The sequence below is a fragment of the Colletotrichum higginsianum genome, chromosome 1 (genome assembly GCF_001672515.1).
Source record: "Colletotrichum higginsianum IMI 349063 chromosome 1, whole genome shotgun sequence".
In the NCBI taxonomy this organism is placed as follows: domain Eukaryota; kingdom Fungi; phylum Ascomycota; class Sordariomycetes; order Glomerellales; family Glomerellaceae; genus Colletotrichum; species Colletotrichum higginsianum.
In genome coordinates, this window is record NC_030954.1 from 3,304,881 (window position 1) to 3,320,650 (window position 15,770).

The 15,770-nt window shown below is 54.3% G+C and overlaps 5 protein-coding genes across 5 annotated transcripts; 3 read left to right on the forward strand and 2 right to left on the reverse strand.

Annotated features, from left to right (window-relative positions):
• Positions 1-922: 922 nt before the first annotated feature.
• Positions 923-1,327, reverse strand: CH63R_01006 (uncharacterized protein; the record flags this gene model as incomplete). Its single annotated transcript, XM_018295981.1, has 1 exon — positions 923-1,327. The coding sequence occupies one exon, from the start codon at positions 1,325-1,327 to the stop codon at positions 923-925; it is 405 nt and encodes a 134-aa protein (XP_018164343.1).
• A 1,164-nt stretch (positions 1,328-2,491) lies between these two features.
• Positions 2,492-2,758, forward strand: CH63R_01007 (uncharacterized protein; the record flags this gene model as incomplete). Its single annotated transcript, XM_018295982.1, has 1 exon — positions 2,492-2,758. The coding sequence occupies one exon, from the start codon at positions 2,492-2,494 to the stop codon at positions 2,756-2,758; it is 267 nt and encodes an 88-aa protein (XP_018164344.1).
• Positions 2,759-5,033: 2,275 nt separating this feature from the next.
• CH63R_01008 (Ammonium transporter) lies at positions 5,034-6,691 on the forward strand (the record flags this gene model as incomplete). The annotated part of the gene is made up of 3 exons (XM_018295983.1): positions 5,034-5,103; positions 5,182-6,105; positions 6,159-6,691. 3 exons carry the CDS (start codon positions 5,034-5,036, stop codon positions 6,689-6,691), a joined length of 1,527 nt encoding a protein of 508 aa, XP_018164345.1.
• Positions 6,692-13,202: 6,511 nt separating this feature from the next.
• CH63R_01009 (uncharacterized protein) lies at positions 13,203-13,661 on the forward strand (the record flags this gene model as incomplete). The annotated part of the gene is made up of 1 exon (XM_018295984.1): positions 13,203-13,661. The coding sequence occupies one exon, from the start codon at positions 13,203-13,205 to the stop codon at positions 13,659-13,661; it is 459 nt and encodes a 152-aa protein (XP_018164346.1).
• Positions 13,662-15,021: 1,360 nt separating this feature from the next.
• On the reverse strand, positions 15,022-15,531 carry CH63R_01010 (uncharacterized protein; the record flags this gene model as incomplete). Its single annotated transcript, XM_018295985.1, has 2 exons — positions 15,022-15,155; positions 15,381-15,531. 2 exons carry the CDS (start codon positions 15,529-15,531, stop codon positions 15,022-15,024), a joined length of 285 nt encoding a protein of 94 aa, XP_018164347.1.
• Between the last annotated feature and the right edge of the window lie 239 nt (positions 15,532-15,770).

A 15,770-nucleotide genomic window follows, 5' to 3' on the forward strand; every position in this document is an offset into this window, starting at 1 on the left:
TGTAACGCATCGTCCCAAGAGCATGGGGCTGAAATGCAGAGCGTAGTCCTGCCCGCAAACTTCCTCTGATTTCATGATACCAAGCGCTGCGTCGTGGTGGCTAATATCATACACATTACCGCCGCAGCTCTGTCAGCTGATCTTCAGCCGGATGTCTCTAGATATCGGAGAACAGCGAGCCTTTGCATTGGGCTTTGAACCTCTGAAAATAGTTCATGGCCGTTGCGGTCAAGTCGCGGACTCGGTTTACACGCGCGGCAAACAGACGCCCCGCCGTCCCTGACGAAGGCTCTCAACTGACCAACGGCCTAAAGCAGAATCTCCCTCGGTAACTTTCCCCAGGTCTCCAAAACGGTCTGGTTGGAGCGTGATTCTCGGCGTGTTGTTCAGAGGCGGTTGTGTTTCTCCGTCCCCTGGCACTGCCAGCCGGAAGGTGAACTGGTCCATCTCTGCAAGCAATCCTCCAAGAAGATATCGCCGAATTCTGTTCGACTCTGTACGAAGCACTCTAAAGATTGCCAATATGTCGCGCTGCATGACAAGGCGTCAGTTGCGGATGTCTTCTTCGCTTCCCCCCGAGTTGAGGCGGGTGTGTATGTACTCCCGAAGCAGGGTATGCGATTGTCCGGGAGAGCGGAGTCGCATTTCAGTAATTGAATCCCACCTCATCAGCAGCCCTCTCAGCCGAAGGCTCAAGACGGAATTGTTCCAGAAAAAGGAGAGCCAACGGCCCTCGGCCGGTCCGAGCGGCGCCGCAAAAGCGGAGCCGCCTTCCGCCGGAGCGCAGCCACGGCAGCCCAAGATCCCAATGTGGACCCGGTCGTTCTAATATGGGCCCTCCCGCTAAGGAAAAATGACAGTTCGCTTTGACAAAGTGACCAGGGTTGCGATTGGCCCCTCTGGCCGCTGATAAGGCTAAGGTTTAGCGCGTGTCTCTGGCGCTGGCGCTGGCGGCGGCGGCCGGGAACAGGGGCAGGCAGCCAGTCCTTCGACGGCCGGCGTCGCCAGGAGACGAACCACCTCCCACACCCACGCACAAGCCAAAGCCACGCTGCTGCTGTCCAGCAGGGACGTCATCCTCGGTTGCCCCCCAACTTTCTGGGTCGCGATGCCCACAACGCGAGGTTTCATATGGGCGGACGACGTCCGACCTGGGCAAAGGCCGGGAATCTTTCGGAACCTGCTGCTTGCTGCGCTGGAGAGTGCCGATGGGTCGGAGCCGGCAGTCGGGGGCGGGCACAAAGAGGAGCGCTGGGGTGAAGTGTGGGTTGGTGATGAGAATGGCGCGCGATGGCAAAGTCCCACCCCCAGTCGGATCGCGTATCATTGTGATGGCATGCTCATGCCTTCTGTGGCGGGAGGTCTCATGTAGCGGTCGGTTCGCCCGTGAGCTTATCAGACAACTGGGGTGGGAGAAACGTCACCAACGCGCAGCATCGTACTGCTCACCGACCAGTGCGTCATGCGTTCGGTGTATGGAATTGTTTGAGCGGTTATCTGGTGGGCAGCGAATCGAGCATCGGCAGCAACAACGGTAGCTGGATTGAGAGGCGACCCTTTGCCGATCTTGGTTGGGGCAGCTCCCGGTTTTTTCCACCTGGCTGATGGGTAGCGAGCGGGACGTGGCAACAATTACTAGTGGAGCGTGGCCATCGTTCGGCAAAGGTGTGAGTCTGGCCTTGCTGATAGCAGTCCGCCTCGTCTCAATCTTGAGTTTTTTAAAAACGGTCAATCTTTTGGAAAGGCGATAGTCGGTGACAAACATCCCACGCCGAGTCGATAGTCTCCATTCAGCCGTTCAAAGACACGCCGGGCTCTGGTATCAGTAGGTCTACGAATGAATGTCTGGATACTGTCAAAAGCAAACACGTGAGCGGCTGAAGAGACACGGCCGAGTGCAAACCGTTGATTGGGTTGGGGGCTTCCGCAGCGCCCAGATTGCCGATCGGCCATAGTGGAGGAAGCCAAGTTTGCGCCGCTCCTTTTGGCCTTGGGGGGGGGTCCCAACCTTCCAACGCTATATGTTCCTCGGAATTCTGGCTCTTGTATCCATAAAGATGGTTAGCAATTGATTGCCAGGCTGACCACTAATGCGCGCCCCCCCCCCCAGTTGAGGCGCGTCTCCGGAATGGCAATGGGTCCGGGCAGCCGATTTCTCCCTTGACATGTGCCGAAAACGGAGCAGCGAATGCCGGAATCGCAGCTGGCAAGGATTTGACGACGAGAGGTGTTCGGGAAAAGAACGTTTTGAGAAAAGACTTAATCTATGGCCTCGAATGGCAGAGTTCCGACTTCGCGACGGGGCTTTGATTGCATTGTTCTTCTGGTTGATTGAGTCCTTCGGAGAGGGTCGATGAGGAAGTAGTACAGCAAAAAGACTGTTAACAACAGAGAGGAGACATCTGCGCCGGGTCGAATGTAGCGATGGGATGTGCTGCAAGAGGTGATGTTCTTTCAAGCTTAGGCTGCTTACCTGTCAGCCCGGGCCAACATGGCTAAAGAGAATCTTGTCAGGAACAGCAAGCCGATCTTCACCGGCCATTGGCCTCGCAGCACCCTGAAAAGACATGTGAGGCGCATATTGGCAGCCAGCTGGGCATCGGAGGCCATCCTCCAGGGTTGGCGGGTGAGCTTCGCTTCGACGATTGGCTGTGGAGCCCGCATCGCACATGGCGCGCCTCCGCAGCCAAGAGTGCAAGGCATCATCTACGAAGTCCCAGGAACGAGACCGTGCACACTGACCGAAGTGCTGGCATGACGGCTCGTCAGGGAACACTGCTGGTGAAAAGCAAAGAAGAGCCTTACGATAAGGTCGAGCAACTCGCGAGACACAACAACCACTAGCTAGCTGGAAAGTGAGATTGGGGGTGTTTAAAGAGGATTGCCCCATCTGGAGACTGGAGGGAGGGATGGATAAGGATCCCACTGAAGAAGAAGAAAGGGAGTTGGGGGAATCCCAGGCGAGTCCCACGCCGCGAGAGTCTTGTCCCGTCCGCATCACGCATCACGCATCAATGATGGCCGGGTGGGCCGAGTGATTGCCGGACCACTGGGCCGTCAACGTGAACCTGCAGGGGGCTGGTCTGGTGCTTTACTTCTTTTGGGGCTGGCTCCCCTCTCTGAGCGACTGGGGTGTAAATTGGGGGGGGGGAGGGATGGAGGCCGACAAAGCAGTCTGTGTCGCGATGGAATTACCTGACTAAACAGCCACAATCCCAAGCGGCGGGCTCTGAGTGGACCAGAAGCATTTCGTTGATTCAGCCCAATTACTATCCACCACTGACAGGTCCCGCTCAGGCTGCGCCAGCAGTGCCTTTCTTATCTGTGGCTCTCCGGCGTCTAAGTACTGGATGTAGTATACGATTACTAGCATGTAGTGTAGCTTTGTGGTTTATCAGTAGGTTTTCTTGTCATTCCTGAACCATGGTTGATCAATCATGGTTGCCAAGGATCGGGCGGGCCAGCTCGAGGGAGGCAACCAAGTGGGATATGGAGGAGAAACGTCAGTGTCGAAACGGTGTCGATAGTTTCGCTGGGGTCGGCTTGGCGGGTTGTATTCTTCTTGCTTGCTGGGCTTGGGTGTGCTCACGTCTCCGGAGATGTCGGCATGAGGTATTTGTCGCGGTTGCAACAAGCAAGAAACACTCTGCCGCAGTGTGTGCGCCAGGGACAGCGGCGAGATTGGCTCTGCGAGTGGTATCAAATCAAAGATGGCAGAGCGATGTGGGAAATGAAATGAGTAGCTCTAATCGACCGAAACGGAAACCGCTCGTTTGATCAGTTTATGTAACTCCTCTCTCCCTCGCGACAGCGAGCCAAAGCAAGAGCTTGCTTGATCACCGTCCAGCCCAAGCATCCGATACGTACCACCACCTCGGCTTCGTGGCTACGTCGTCCCATGGCTTCGGAAAAGCATCTGGAATCCACACTGAGACAGGAAGGCAGTTAATAACGTACAGGCGTCGAATGGTGAGCGCCTGCAGTTGCACCCGTATCGCCATCATCGCCTTTCCAACTTACACAGCAACGCCGTGCTGAGAAAAGGAACTGAAGGAGCAGTAAATACGTATCTTTCCTGGACTAATGCGAATGACAATGATAGTGACATGGCTGCAAGCAAGCCAGAGCAAGCGTGGGGCACGATACAGAGGTATCTGAGTACCTGTGCAAGGGCAGGCGACATCGGTACGTATCGATTTCGGCCAGGGGGGTGGCACGGTGGGTACTCAGGCCAGGATAACCCCGAACGGACGGGTCCGACTTTTGCGGCAGGAAGACAACTCGACCATGAACTTTGGCCAGTTCAACGGGGCAATAATCCAGGTCAGAACAGAAGGCTTCCTCCCTCTGTACAAGGTAGGTAGTCAGTCTTCTGTGTGTTCACTGACGCTCCCCACCTCCACTTCCATCCCTACCCGCGCCGGCCCATGCTCGCTCGTCCACTCACATGCCTACAGGTATCTCTCTCTCTCTCTCTCTCTCTTGCCAGAAGGCGGCCTGTGTCGTGTTTCTTATCGCCCGCTCACACTTACACTTTCTTGTCTGTCAGTCACCATGATTATCCCCTCCCAATTGCCCAATGTCCATTCATTTCACCCTCCCACGACGCCTCCTCCGTATGCGGACTGCCCACACTAGCTCCTCTGTCCCAGGCATATCAATCTACACCCCCCCCCCCCCCCCCCCCCCGACACGGCCAGGGATCACCGCAGCACCGCATGTTCGCTCTGCCGCAAACACGTCCCTATCGAAGCCAATCCGTCCACCGTGTATTTTTATATATGATCCTTCCTGTCCCTCCCCATCCCGTTTCCGACCTCCTGCTCGATCCCTTCACCCAGGCAATTCGTCTCATCCCGTATCCGACCTACCCTGGCCGCTGAACCCTCTTCCTAGCTCTGTCCCAACGGACAGCTTGCTCTTCAGACAATAATACTCTCTCGTCGCCTCCTTTCTTCCATCCACCGCTGTCCCCCACCGCCTGGTGAACATCTCGCTTCGATTCACCATACAACCCGTCACCGCTGCCCATCATGTCTTACACTCACACTGGAGCTCCCACCGAGTTCAATGGCACCAATGCCGATTTTGGTGGTGATTCCAGTATGTCGACCCCGAGCGGCCCGAGCTGGTGCCCAGGACCGCCCGTCTCGCCCTCTCGATGATACTAATTCTCGATAGCCACGACCAACCTGAACCAATGGTACCAATCCGGCGACCAGTCTTACATCCTCGTCTCCGCAGCCATGGTTTTGCTCATGATCCCCGGTATCGCCTTCCTCTACTCCGGCCTCGCCCGCAGAAAGTCGGCTCTGTCCCAGTTGTGGGTTGTCATGATGAGCTTTTCTGTCGTTGTCTTCCAGTGGTACTTCTGGGGCTACTCTCTGGCCTTTAGCGAGACGGCCACCAACGGCTTCATCGGCGACCTTCGACACTTCGGCCTCATGAAGGTCCTCGCCACCCCGTCCCAGGGCTCGCCTCTCGTTCCCGCCCTCCTTTACTCCTTCTATCAGATGATGTTCTGCGCCGTCACCGCCGCCCTTACCGCCGGCGCTACCGCTGAGCGCGGCCGAGTTATCCCCTGCATGGTCTTCATCTTCTTCTGGGCCACCCTCGTCTACGCCCCTCTCGCCTGTTGGGCCTGGAACGCCAACGGCTGGGCATTCAAGTACGGCGTCATCGACTACGCAGGCGGCGGCCCCGTCGAGATCGGTTCCGGCATGTCGGCCCTCGCCTACTCGTGGGTCCTCGGACGCCGCAACGAGAAGATGATGCTGAACTTCCGCCCCCACAACATCTCTCTCATCACCCTCGGCACCATTCTCCTCTGGTTCGGCTGGTTGGGTTTCAACGGCGGCTCCGCCTTTGGCGCCAACCTCCGTGCCGCCATGGCTTGCTGGAACTCTTGCCTGACGGCCATGTTCGCCGCCATGACTTGGTGCCTGCTCGATTTCCGTCTGGCCAAGAAATGGTCTCTCGTCGGTTGGTGCTCTGGAACCATTTCCGGCTTGGTCGCCGCCACCCCGGCCTCTGGTGTGATCTCTCCCTGGGCATCCATCATCCTCGGTGTTGTTGCTGGCGTTGCTTGCAATTTCGGCACCAAGAGTAAGCACTACCGCTTCCATACATGATGATACGACCACTGACAAATCCGACAGTCAAGTTCCTTCTCAAGATCGACGACTCTCTCGATGTCTTCGCCGAGCACGGTATCGGTGGAATTGTCGGTCTCATCTTCAACGCCTTCTTCGCTTCCGGTTCGATTATTGGTCTCGACGGTGTCAACACGGGCCTCACCGGCGGCTGGGTCGACGGCAACTACAAGCTCATGTACATCCAGATCGCCTACATTGTTGCTTGCTCTGCGTACACCTTTGTCATGTCGGCACTCATCGCCAAGATCATCGACATGATCCCCGGCCTGAAGCTGCGCGCGTCCGAGGAGGCCGAGCTTCTGGGTATGGACGACGACCAACACGGAGAGTTCTCGTACGACTACGTCGAGGTGCGCCGCGACTTCCTTGCCTGGACTCCCCACCAGGCCGAGCCCGCCGGCGAGGGCAGGTTCATCCCCCAACACGGCATCGAGGAGCACCAGAACATGGCCAACGGCGGCAGCAGCGGATCGGACGAGCCCAAGCCCGTGACGCCCCAAGGCGAGCCCAGGAGCGAAAAGGTGCCTTCACTTTGAGGCCTGCGCGAGTCGTGCCTGTTTCGAGTTGTCTAATTTGATTTATTTTTGATGCACGATGGCATCAAGAAGCGAGGCGTTACCTACAGGATGGGATTGATCTGAGAGCTGTTTTCTGTGTTGTCGGAAGGATATCCTGCGCAAATGCAAAGCGACCATATTTTTTCTTATATTAATACCCCCACGGTAAATTGAATGAGACGCCAAAAGCGAATCTGTCTATTCATCAACATTGTACATCTCGCCAGTGATGTCTGCTCTCCTTCTCCGGATGCGGATTTGACGGAAGCATCAATCCGCAATCCCGCAGAGGCGATAAATGAAGGGGTGGGGAGGGGGTTGCTACGGTGTGGATGCGTGCGGTGTAACTTGATGTCTCATCCTTTCAGTACGCCCCGAGAGACAGACTTGAGAAACCAGAACCAGCGCAGGCTTGGCGGGTTGCTCCAGTGTCACAAGTCTGTAGACGGTCGAGAAAGGATGGGCGGGGGATCGAAACGCGGCCATCAGCCTTGGCACAAGCTCTATTTCCGCTGTTTCGGTGTATGATTCGCTGGCCGGCCAGACTCAACACTTGTACATGGCCCGACCTTTCAGGTTTAAGTGGTGTGTACAAACAAGTATGGCAACGAGGCGGTGCATCTTCCCCTCTCCTCACCTCGCCTCGTCTGCCAACGCAGACAGAGTTAAGCAGGTAGCATCGGTTGATCGGTTGAACTTTTTTGTCGACGATTAGACTTTTCGCGCGCGACTCAAGAGACGAGAGTTTCTAGGCGGGTGTTTTGCGGTGTGGTTCCCCGAACAGTGAAATGAGGTCCCCCCCCCCCCCTCTCCCTTCTTCTTAGCAGTGTCTCTTTTTTTGCTTTTGGGGCCTGTTCTCTTGGTCCATATCTGGTTAATACGGCCGTCCTTGGCCCCTTTAAATATTGACTTGACATGCTACGAACTGGGCGGCCAGGTCGGGCCCGGAGATAGCGTAGCCATTCTTCATTGGCACTTCCCTCATTATGGAACGAGTTTTCCAGAGTTGGCGGGGGCAGTGTCTGAACCCTCCCCCCCCCCAGCTCACGGGCTGATGCGCTGTAAAATAAAACCATGTTATTTTTCGACCAAGCACTGCTGTCAACGCCGGCTGGTACCTCTATGCCTAAGGAGGGCAAGCGAGAAAAAGGGGGGAGGGAGCCCAGAAGAGGAGGGTGTGTGTGTTCCTGGACATTCCCTTCTATGCCCGAACGAAAAAAAATACCTTGGGGTGTGAGCATCTCCGTGCGGATGTACACAAGACCGTTGTAGGGCGTTCCAGTTGGTAATCTGGACGATGGATCATTGCAAGGCGTCCCCTCCTTCCTACTCCTCGCCGCTGACGATCGGGTTTGACCTTGGACTCCAGCATGTGTGTGCGTTGTCTGTAGTGAATGTGAAGCCGTCACATCTCTAATGACCCTGTCGCATTTACAAAGTACACCCTTACGCTCATCCGGGGGGGGGGGTCCCTTGATTCTCATTTCTCCCCCCGCCCCGAGGTCGCAGAGATAAGGAAATCGACTCTGACTGGGCGGAAACGGGGCTGCGACCCCCAAGATTTCCCGAGAATGGGAATACGTGTACCCACTTTGGCACGCCGTCGGGCGGAACTAGTAGCAAGTTTGGGGGGTCATCTGTCTTTGCCATGGGCGCCAGTGGGTGAAATATGGGAGGGGGAAGAGGAGAGACACACGAGAGGGCGTGGAGGACGGGACAATTTACCCGTGTACTTTCTGCGTGTCTTCTTATCTCTTGGCTGGTGAAAGGGGGGTAGGAGAATGAGACGGGACGGACAGATGGGCCGTGGGGGGAGTGGGAGCTGTCGGGTATGAGAGAGAGTAGAGGCGAAAGCTGGACATGGGCTGGAAGAGCGAAGGTAAGTGGGTGAGTGAGTGAGTGAGTGAGTGAGTGAGTGAGTGAGTAAGGAAAAGAGGGGGGCGCCAAGTGGGAAATTGGCAGCAACTCTCTTCGTCTCTCTCATGGGGTCGACGGCCTTGGCAAGCACCGCCAACAGAGCGAGTACACACATGTCGTCAAAGGGGACATTGAAAATGAAGTCATGTTCAAGATGCGGCTCTCTCTGGGGGGGAGAAGGCGGGCGGGCGGTAGGCAAGCTGCAAGATCGTGCGGGCGTTTTCTGTTTCCCTTCAACTCTTATTTCCCCAGGTTTTCGGCAGCCGACCAACCGGCTCCTTTCTTTGCTTTTCAGGGAATGGAAATTCTCCTTCGATTGGGTAGGTCTCCTATCTATCCGTATCCCCAAGAGATCCTACGGGGTTGAAGGGCTACCAGACGATGGGTGAAGGGACGATGAACCCGGGTGTTTGGATCTTGCGGGCGCAAGAGGTGGGTGTTTTGCGGGTGTTGCGGGCGCAGTGTGGTGTGTGTGGTGTGTGTGGCGCAACGGGTGGTGCGCAGATAGGTGCCGATAGAGATAAGATAAAGGAGACGTTATCGGACGGGGTTGATGACCGACGTTGATTTAAACAACCCATCGTCCGCACCACCACCACCACCACCACCACTACCGCCCCGACATCGTCAACGGCACACGGGATGTCGTCAAAGAAAGCACGGGAGCCTCAAATCAATTGTGGAACGCGGCTTTCGGCCCCCCTTGCTCCTTCCCGTCGGGACGGGCTGGCTGGAACTGGGAGTGACGTGATGAGGCTGGAGGGGGGGGCGGTTGTTATTTTTTTGGCGAGTTTTCATCAAGTAAATATCGCGTAACCGCTTCTTCTCCAAGTGGTGAGCCACCCCCGCCTCCCCCAGAGCCAAAGTCTTGGCTCCGTGCTCGAAGGGGAGAAGGGTTTCACAGTACGACGAATCGAGGAGTCTCTTTTTTCTTCTTTTCGACTTCGACGACAGCCTAGGAGGGGGGGGTTAGATGAGATGAACTGCTCCTGTCGCATTGTGTTTTGTCGATAGCCATCGGTTGTCGCCGTCGGTTGTCGCTGCCGCCGTCGCTGTCTCTGATGCTACGGGTGCGCCCCCGCAGCATCGAAGGGGAAAGACGGAAGAAAGACGGTATCCCGATGGCTCTCTCCGTATTTGTATCCCGTTGTTCCCGGCTCCGCGACCTCGGGTCGAGACGAAGAGCCCCGGCCCCCCACTCGGAACTGCAGTAGGGTCGAAAGATACCATATCAACCTGCTGACAGTACGGATGTCGCCGGGCCGTTCCGGGTCTCCATCCAGCGACAGCGGCCGGTCCTTGGCGAAGCCATCGGGGGGGATGTACCTGCTAGAAAGTGCCCTCCGTCGCAGAAGGAAGCTCTGAGTGTCCAGGAAGTGAGGAGAAACGAGACCTAAGAGCGTGCCGGCTAATGGACCCGGGAAGCGGGGTAGATGAAGAATGTCGTTATATACCCTGCAGGTCAGGTTGCCCCCAGCCGAACCCCCCCCTATAGCAGCCTCGGGAGGTTTAATAAATTGCTTGCCCGGCACCATGCAGCACACGGCGATCTTAGCAAGACATCAGCCAAGAATGCGATGTCTTCTGTGGGAGGATGCAGAACCCTCTCTACTCCCTCGTGTCTGTCAAAGGGGCTCTCTTTAGTAGCTCCGAGGGTGGCTAAAGAAGCCCACCCACTATTCATGTCGACAATGCTGGCTGCCAGAGGATCCGTGTCAGAATATGGTGTTGAGAGTCTTGAGCGGATGAAAAGCTAGCTAAAGGCCAAGCAAGATTTAGGCTGAGAGGTCTATTCGAGTATCTGTGTGGCGGTAAACGTAATTCCAACGAACAACTGTGGCCTACATGGAATGGTTACTCGTCTAGGGATGGAGTATAAACCGTTTGCTTTCATCACAAAACGTTTATATTCCTTGTGTGATCTGCGCTTGGTGTGAATAAGACCCCGGCGAGCAGGGCAAGCAAACACTCTATGGCGAACTTCGCCCACCTTCTTGGACGAAAATGAGATCCGTGGCCAAAGGCTGACTCGATGCTTTGGGTTGACCGCGTGCCGTGATAGTTCAGGCTCTCAGTCCTCGATGAATGCTTCCGCCCATCTCCAAACGTCCAAGCATCTACAAGGACCCATGTCATCGGACTAGGAAAACTTCAAGAAGTGTTGTTTGGGTCAGATTATGTCTCCCTCCGTGTAAATCCAATGTTAAATTGCACGACCCGTAGGTATGGGACACTATCCTGTCAAGAATAGAAAGGTAGGGGAGTTTTACTTCCAGCAATTCGCCACGTTGTCCAGGTTGTGCCTGTGTACAGAGAGCAGTGCTTTTACAAGGCGGGCAACGCGAAGACTGCATGCAGCGACGATTGAGCCTGATACGATCCAGGAGAATGACTACCAGTTCACGCTGACTTCTTAAAACTACACCAAGACTCTATCTGAGCGCATCCACAAGTTGAAATAAGCATGCGTACTTCACGGCACTGACATGAACATATTACCTCTAGCCCATCTTCCAGCCTTTGAGCATGCGTATGAGACTCCTTGGCAGCTCTCCACGGCTACCGGTGCGGTCAATCCTACGGGCTGTTTCCACGGAACTGACCTGGTCAACTTTCCCGAGTCGGACTCTCGGACCATTGTCTTTGACGGGGCTACTCAGCTCCTTGTCCACTGCTGCGCTAACTTTTGTGGATCTAACTGCGACTGAGAAGGCGAGGGATACCGAGGTCTTCTTATTCTGAGCCAGGCAGCACCTCGGTTTCGACCTGCGGAGAAAGAGCACCTTCGACGTCGTGCAGATACTGCCGTCGTGTGATATGATTCTACAGTGAGCGTCCTTCACGAGCTGATGGTAGTGTCGTCGGTGTGGCTTGCCGCACTGACCGGGGCCTTTGTATTCACTTGAGAGCGGCCTACGGGCCTACGAACATCTTGCTGGGGAAGATGGTCCGGCGGCGGACCTGGCAAGGATGTGTCATCTTGGATGCGTGACTGTGTACTGTCCCCCTTACCCGAGGGAACATTGTAGGCAATTTCCAGAAGCAGACTCCAAAATGCTTTCACGATACCAAGCTCGCGAGCGTGACACTCGGCCGCCCAAACATGGCCACTGATATCTCTTGGGGGGAAATCGCTGCCCTGACCACAGCCAAGCAACCGGTGATACAGAGAAAGTCGAGTCACAGCTTGATTCGCAAAGCTTCCAATCTGAGTCTGATATTGGAAGGCGTCTTGATGGAGATGTACCAGCCCTGGAGAATTTTTTGCCATGACGAAAGCCTTTGACGGACGATATTGAGATACCGGTGCCGTAACAAACCCCCCCCCCCCCCCCCCCCCGGGGCTCTCCACTCCACGTCATTCCAGCTGGGTTACCCTCCTGAAAATGCTTTCAAAGTTATTTTCTCAGTCTGATACAAACTGAACGCTTTCAAATCCAGACATCTCAATGTACGTCTCATGCTCCGCATGTTGATGTTAGGTAGGATCTCAGCCGCCTCTGCCAGACCTCGTCAGGAGCCCGATCTCGGTGAACCTATAACAAGTTATTCCCCATGCAAGGGTCCTGGACGACCTTTTGTTTTGCTTTTATTTTAATATAAATTTGAGATACGTTGCTTACACAAGGACGACACGGCCGGGACGTGGTGGTGACAAAGCTTACGCGGGGACAACTCCCCGCGCAATTCTTAGCAGCATACGTATCAAGGCATGGAATGATACAGCGTTGAATATGCCAGCGCCGCCGGTTCAGTCCAGTCGGGAGCAATGCTAGGGAGTATTGAGAAGCGTTGCGACCATCCGCGTTCTCATCCGCAGGATCGAGTGTGCTGCATGACGACGATCAATTATATACAGCGGATGGAGCAGAAAAGGCCAAAGACATACAACACCAGGTGCTCTCTAGTCCTTCACCGAACCCAACTACTAATCCTGTCCTCGTGAAGTCTTAGTGACCTTGATAGTAGGTTCAACAGTATCATTATCGCCGGGCTGCATCCACTATTACTAACGTACAGGCAACACTCGCTCCAGGCCATAGTTAAGGTAAAGTCTAGTTCAGTGGTCACTCCACATTAATAGGTATTTTGTACTGTATTAAAAGATGAAGATGCAGTATGGGCTAGAGGTGCCATGTATCAGGTCATACGTATCATGGTTATTATATGCTCGGTGAACTGGGCTAGGCTGCTTATATTGGTCTAGAAACATTCCATTCCATTGATACTATCCGCATGAAAATTAAGGTTAAGTCATTTTGACACCCGACCCGGGTAGGTACCATAAAGGTTTCCTGGTAAACAGCCGCACAAAACCTGTATTTCAGATAAAAACTACTTCTCCCTCTCTCTTAGGAACTACGTGACAGCAGGCTTAACACCGAACTTCATTGGATTAATACCTCCAGCTTGATAGTAAGCATGCAACGCATCCGCGCTTTCAACACGTCTTAACCCCTTACATTAACCAGGCGCACACGGCAGAACTGCTGCCACCCACCATCCATCTCCTTCGCCCACCTCAGGCAAAGATCACCAGACACTAGAGACTTGGCCATACACAGCTTCGACAATGGGAAGATTCAATGAACGTGCGAGGCAATACCTTACCGTGCTTGTCCGTATCACCGGCGTCAAGAAGAAAAAGCCGAAACATGACACGGAGGTCGACACCAAAGTCGACTGCTGCACGTGCTGCCATAGCCTTAAAGCCCATACAGCTCCTGAACATAAACCGACAGTAGCGGCCAAAAAGGGATGGAAGTATCGCCCAAATGCCGAGTTCCCCTGGAGATTCGAGCAGGTGGTTGAGAGGGAAGAGAACTGGCGCGGCACCTGGGTCCTGGAAGTGAAGGACCTGCAGGCGATGGACTGGGGCACTACCTGCGTGTCCAAGGCCGATAGTAACAGACGAGTAGGGCGGTATCAGAGACAGCCGACGCGCCATTTGCCTTTTCCGGTCGATGGAGATGGGTACCGAGAAACGTTGATCGGAGGCCAGGACGACTTGATGGTGCAGCTTGGGAAGTGATAGGGGCTAGGACATGGGCGCAACAAAAGCCATCGCCAGTACAATACTTACACGTTTTGGACCAGACAGTATCGCTTATTCTATTCACCTTTCTTCTATGTTGATCACGGAGAAGATGCAAGTGTTCCAAGCAGCGCTGCTCCATGAACTACAGTAGTATGCCAGCACCAGAATAATACAACAGCAGATTGACAATATCTCGAGAACCGGCCCGTCTGTGATTGAATCGGGCCATCGGCGAGAGTTTATGGTACTCGACTTGGGAGAGGCGAATCCAGCGTAAGCACACTCCAGAGATACGCATCTATCAAGCGTGGCAGTCAGCGTCTTGCTAGAATCACGGTCAGAGATACAGACTGGGGAGAAGTGAAGAGTAGTAGATGCGTCCCAGGTAAAGCTGCAGGGCTGTACAAATCGACCTCCGCAGTTTGCGTCTGAGATGGGGAATGTGACGGTTCCGAGCTCGCTGAAGAACCACATCCTCCGGACACAGTCGACCTGGTGAACCGCCTGGACGTTATTGGCCTTCTCCAAGGTCGCGATAATGATCGTCTTACCACACTCCAGGTTGCAGCGTGGGCTTGTTCTCCATCTTCTCCCAGAACACAAACGCTAAGAGCAGACATACAGTCTCGGCTGGTTCGTAGTCCACGGGGACGTCTTTACTCACTGAGGACCTTCACAAGGCCGAAACGGGACGGGAGGTAAAGTTATTCGAGCCATCCACCAAAAGAATCAGCATCATGTGGATGTGAATCGCAACAGACCCATCCCGTGCAAAGGTTGAAGATTGCGCATTCCCAGGAGGAATCCATCACTTCACCCAATATAAAAAACTCAGTCAATCACGTTCAACAAGAGCGCTTTCAATTTTGGGTTTTTAGCCTAATACTCGAAAGCCCAGTAACCGAAAGGTATGATATAAAACAGTGTCGACCATTACGTCCAACGCACTGTAGACGAAATACACAGTTCCGGGAGAGAATGTAAATCAATAAGGTGACCTAGTAGGCCAATTTTCAAGCCACGACGCGGGCAAACAGCCAGATACATCGGCGGGTGCCTTTCATGGGCTTCTATTAACCCTACCACCAAGGTGGTTCATGACTCACAATGTTGGCTAATACACCGGAGACACGACTTCTCTCAAGGTCTTCGACGAAAACCTTAATACAGCCAGCGCGTGCATAAAAGAAAGCAGCTACTGCGCCAGGCTCCATCCATTCCTCTTCTTCACCTCTATATCAACACGATATTCCGGCTTCAAGTCCAATAGAAGAACACCATGAACATAAAGCTGGTTCCTCCCCTAGAGTGGGAGCTTCCCCGCGCCAACATCCCCGTAACGACCCATCCCATGTTACAGTATACTCGGCCAGTTTGTGCCCTGCCTCGGTGGTTTGATAATCTTAACGTCGAAGGTCTGCGACCATGTTTGGAAGATGTTTCGTAACTGGATTATTCCCGAGTAGTGAAAACTGGTAGAAGGCCCTACTGTAAGTGATGCTGATAAGTGTGAAGATTGTAATGCCAGCAAGCTTTGGGGCTCTAGATGGCGAAGAAGCAGATGGGTAGAGGTTTGTAAACACGAAAATTGTGAGGGCCGTAAGTTGCCAGTTGGCTAAGGTAAAGGCAAAGGCGAAGGCGAAAACTGGCAGAATTTCTCGCTGCGAGAGGTGTCGATGAAGTGTGAAGATTGTAGGAGGACAAAAGGCTTACGAGTAATGTAGACGAATATCGCTGATGAGGCTGTTGGGCTTGAGATAACCCTGGGCCCTTGACTGAATTGAGTACTGGCATGGAGACGGCGGGGATTTGGTCTCTTCCAGGTGACATTGGCATATCTCCTTTCTTGGACCCCCGATGCCATGCCCAACTTTGGCGGCTAGAAGATGGCTGGCTGCGTCAACCCGTCAATGAGCGTTCGGGTGTATGTGGTGTTGAGAAACAGGCCTCACTAGGCCAGGTGGAACCTATCACATGTTCAATACTCTGAGACTCAGTTTTATCTGAGACGGGGGAGAGCATCGGCCGCCAGGGCAAGATTACCTAGGCCACGACACAAGACATATTTCGGGTCGTCATGTTGGCCAAGGTAGGCAGCCGAAG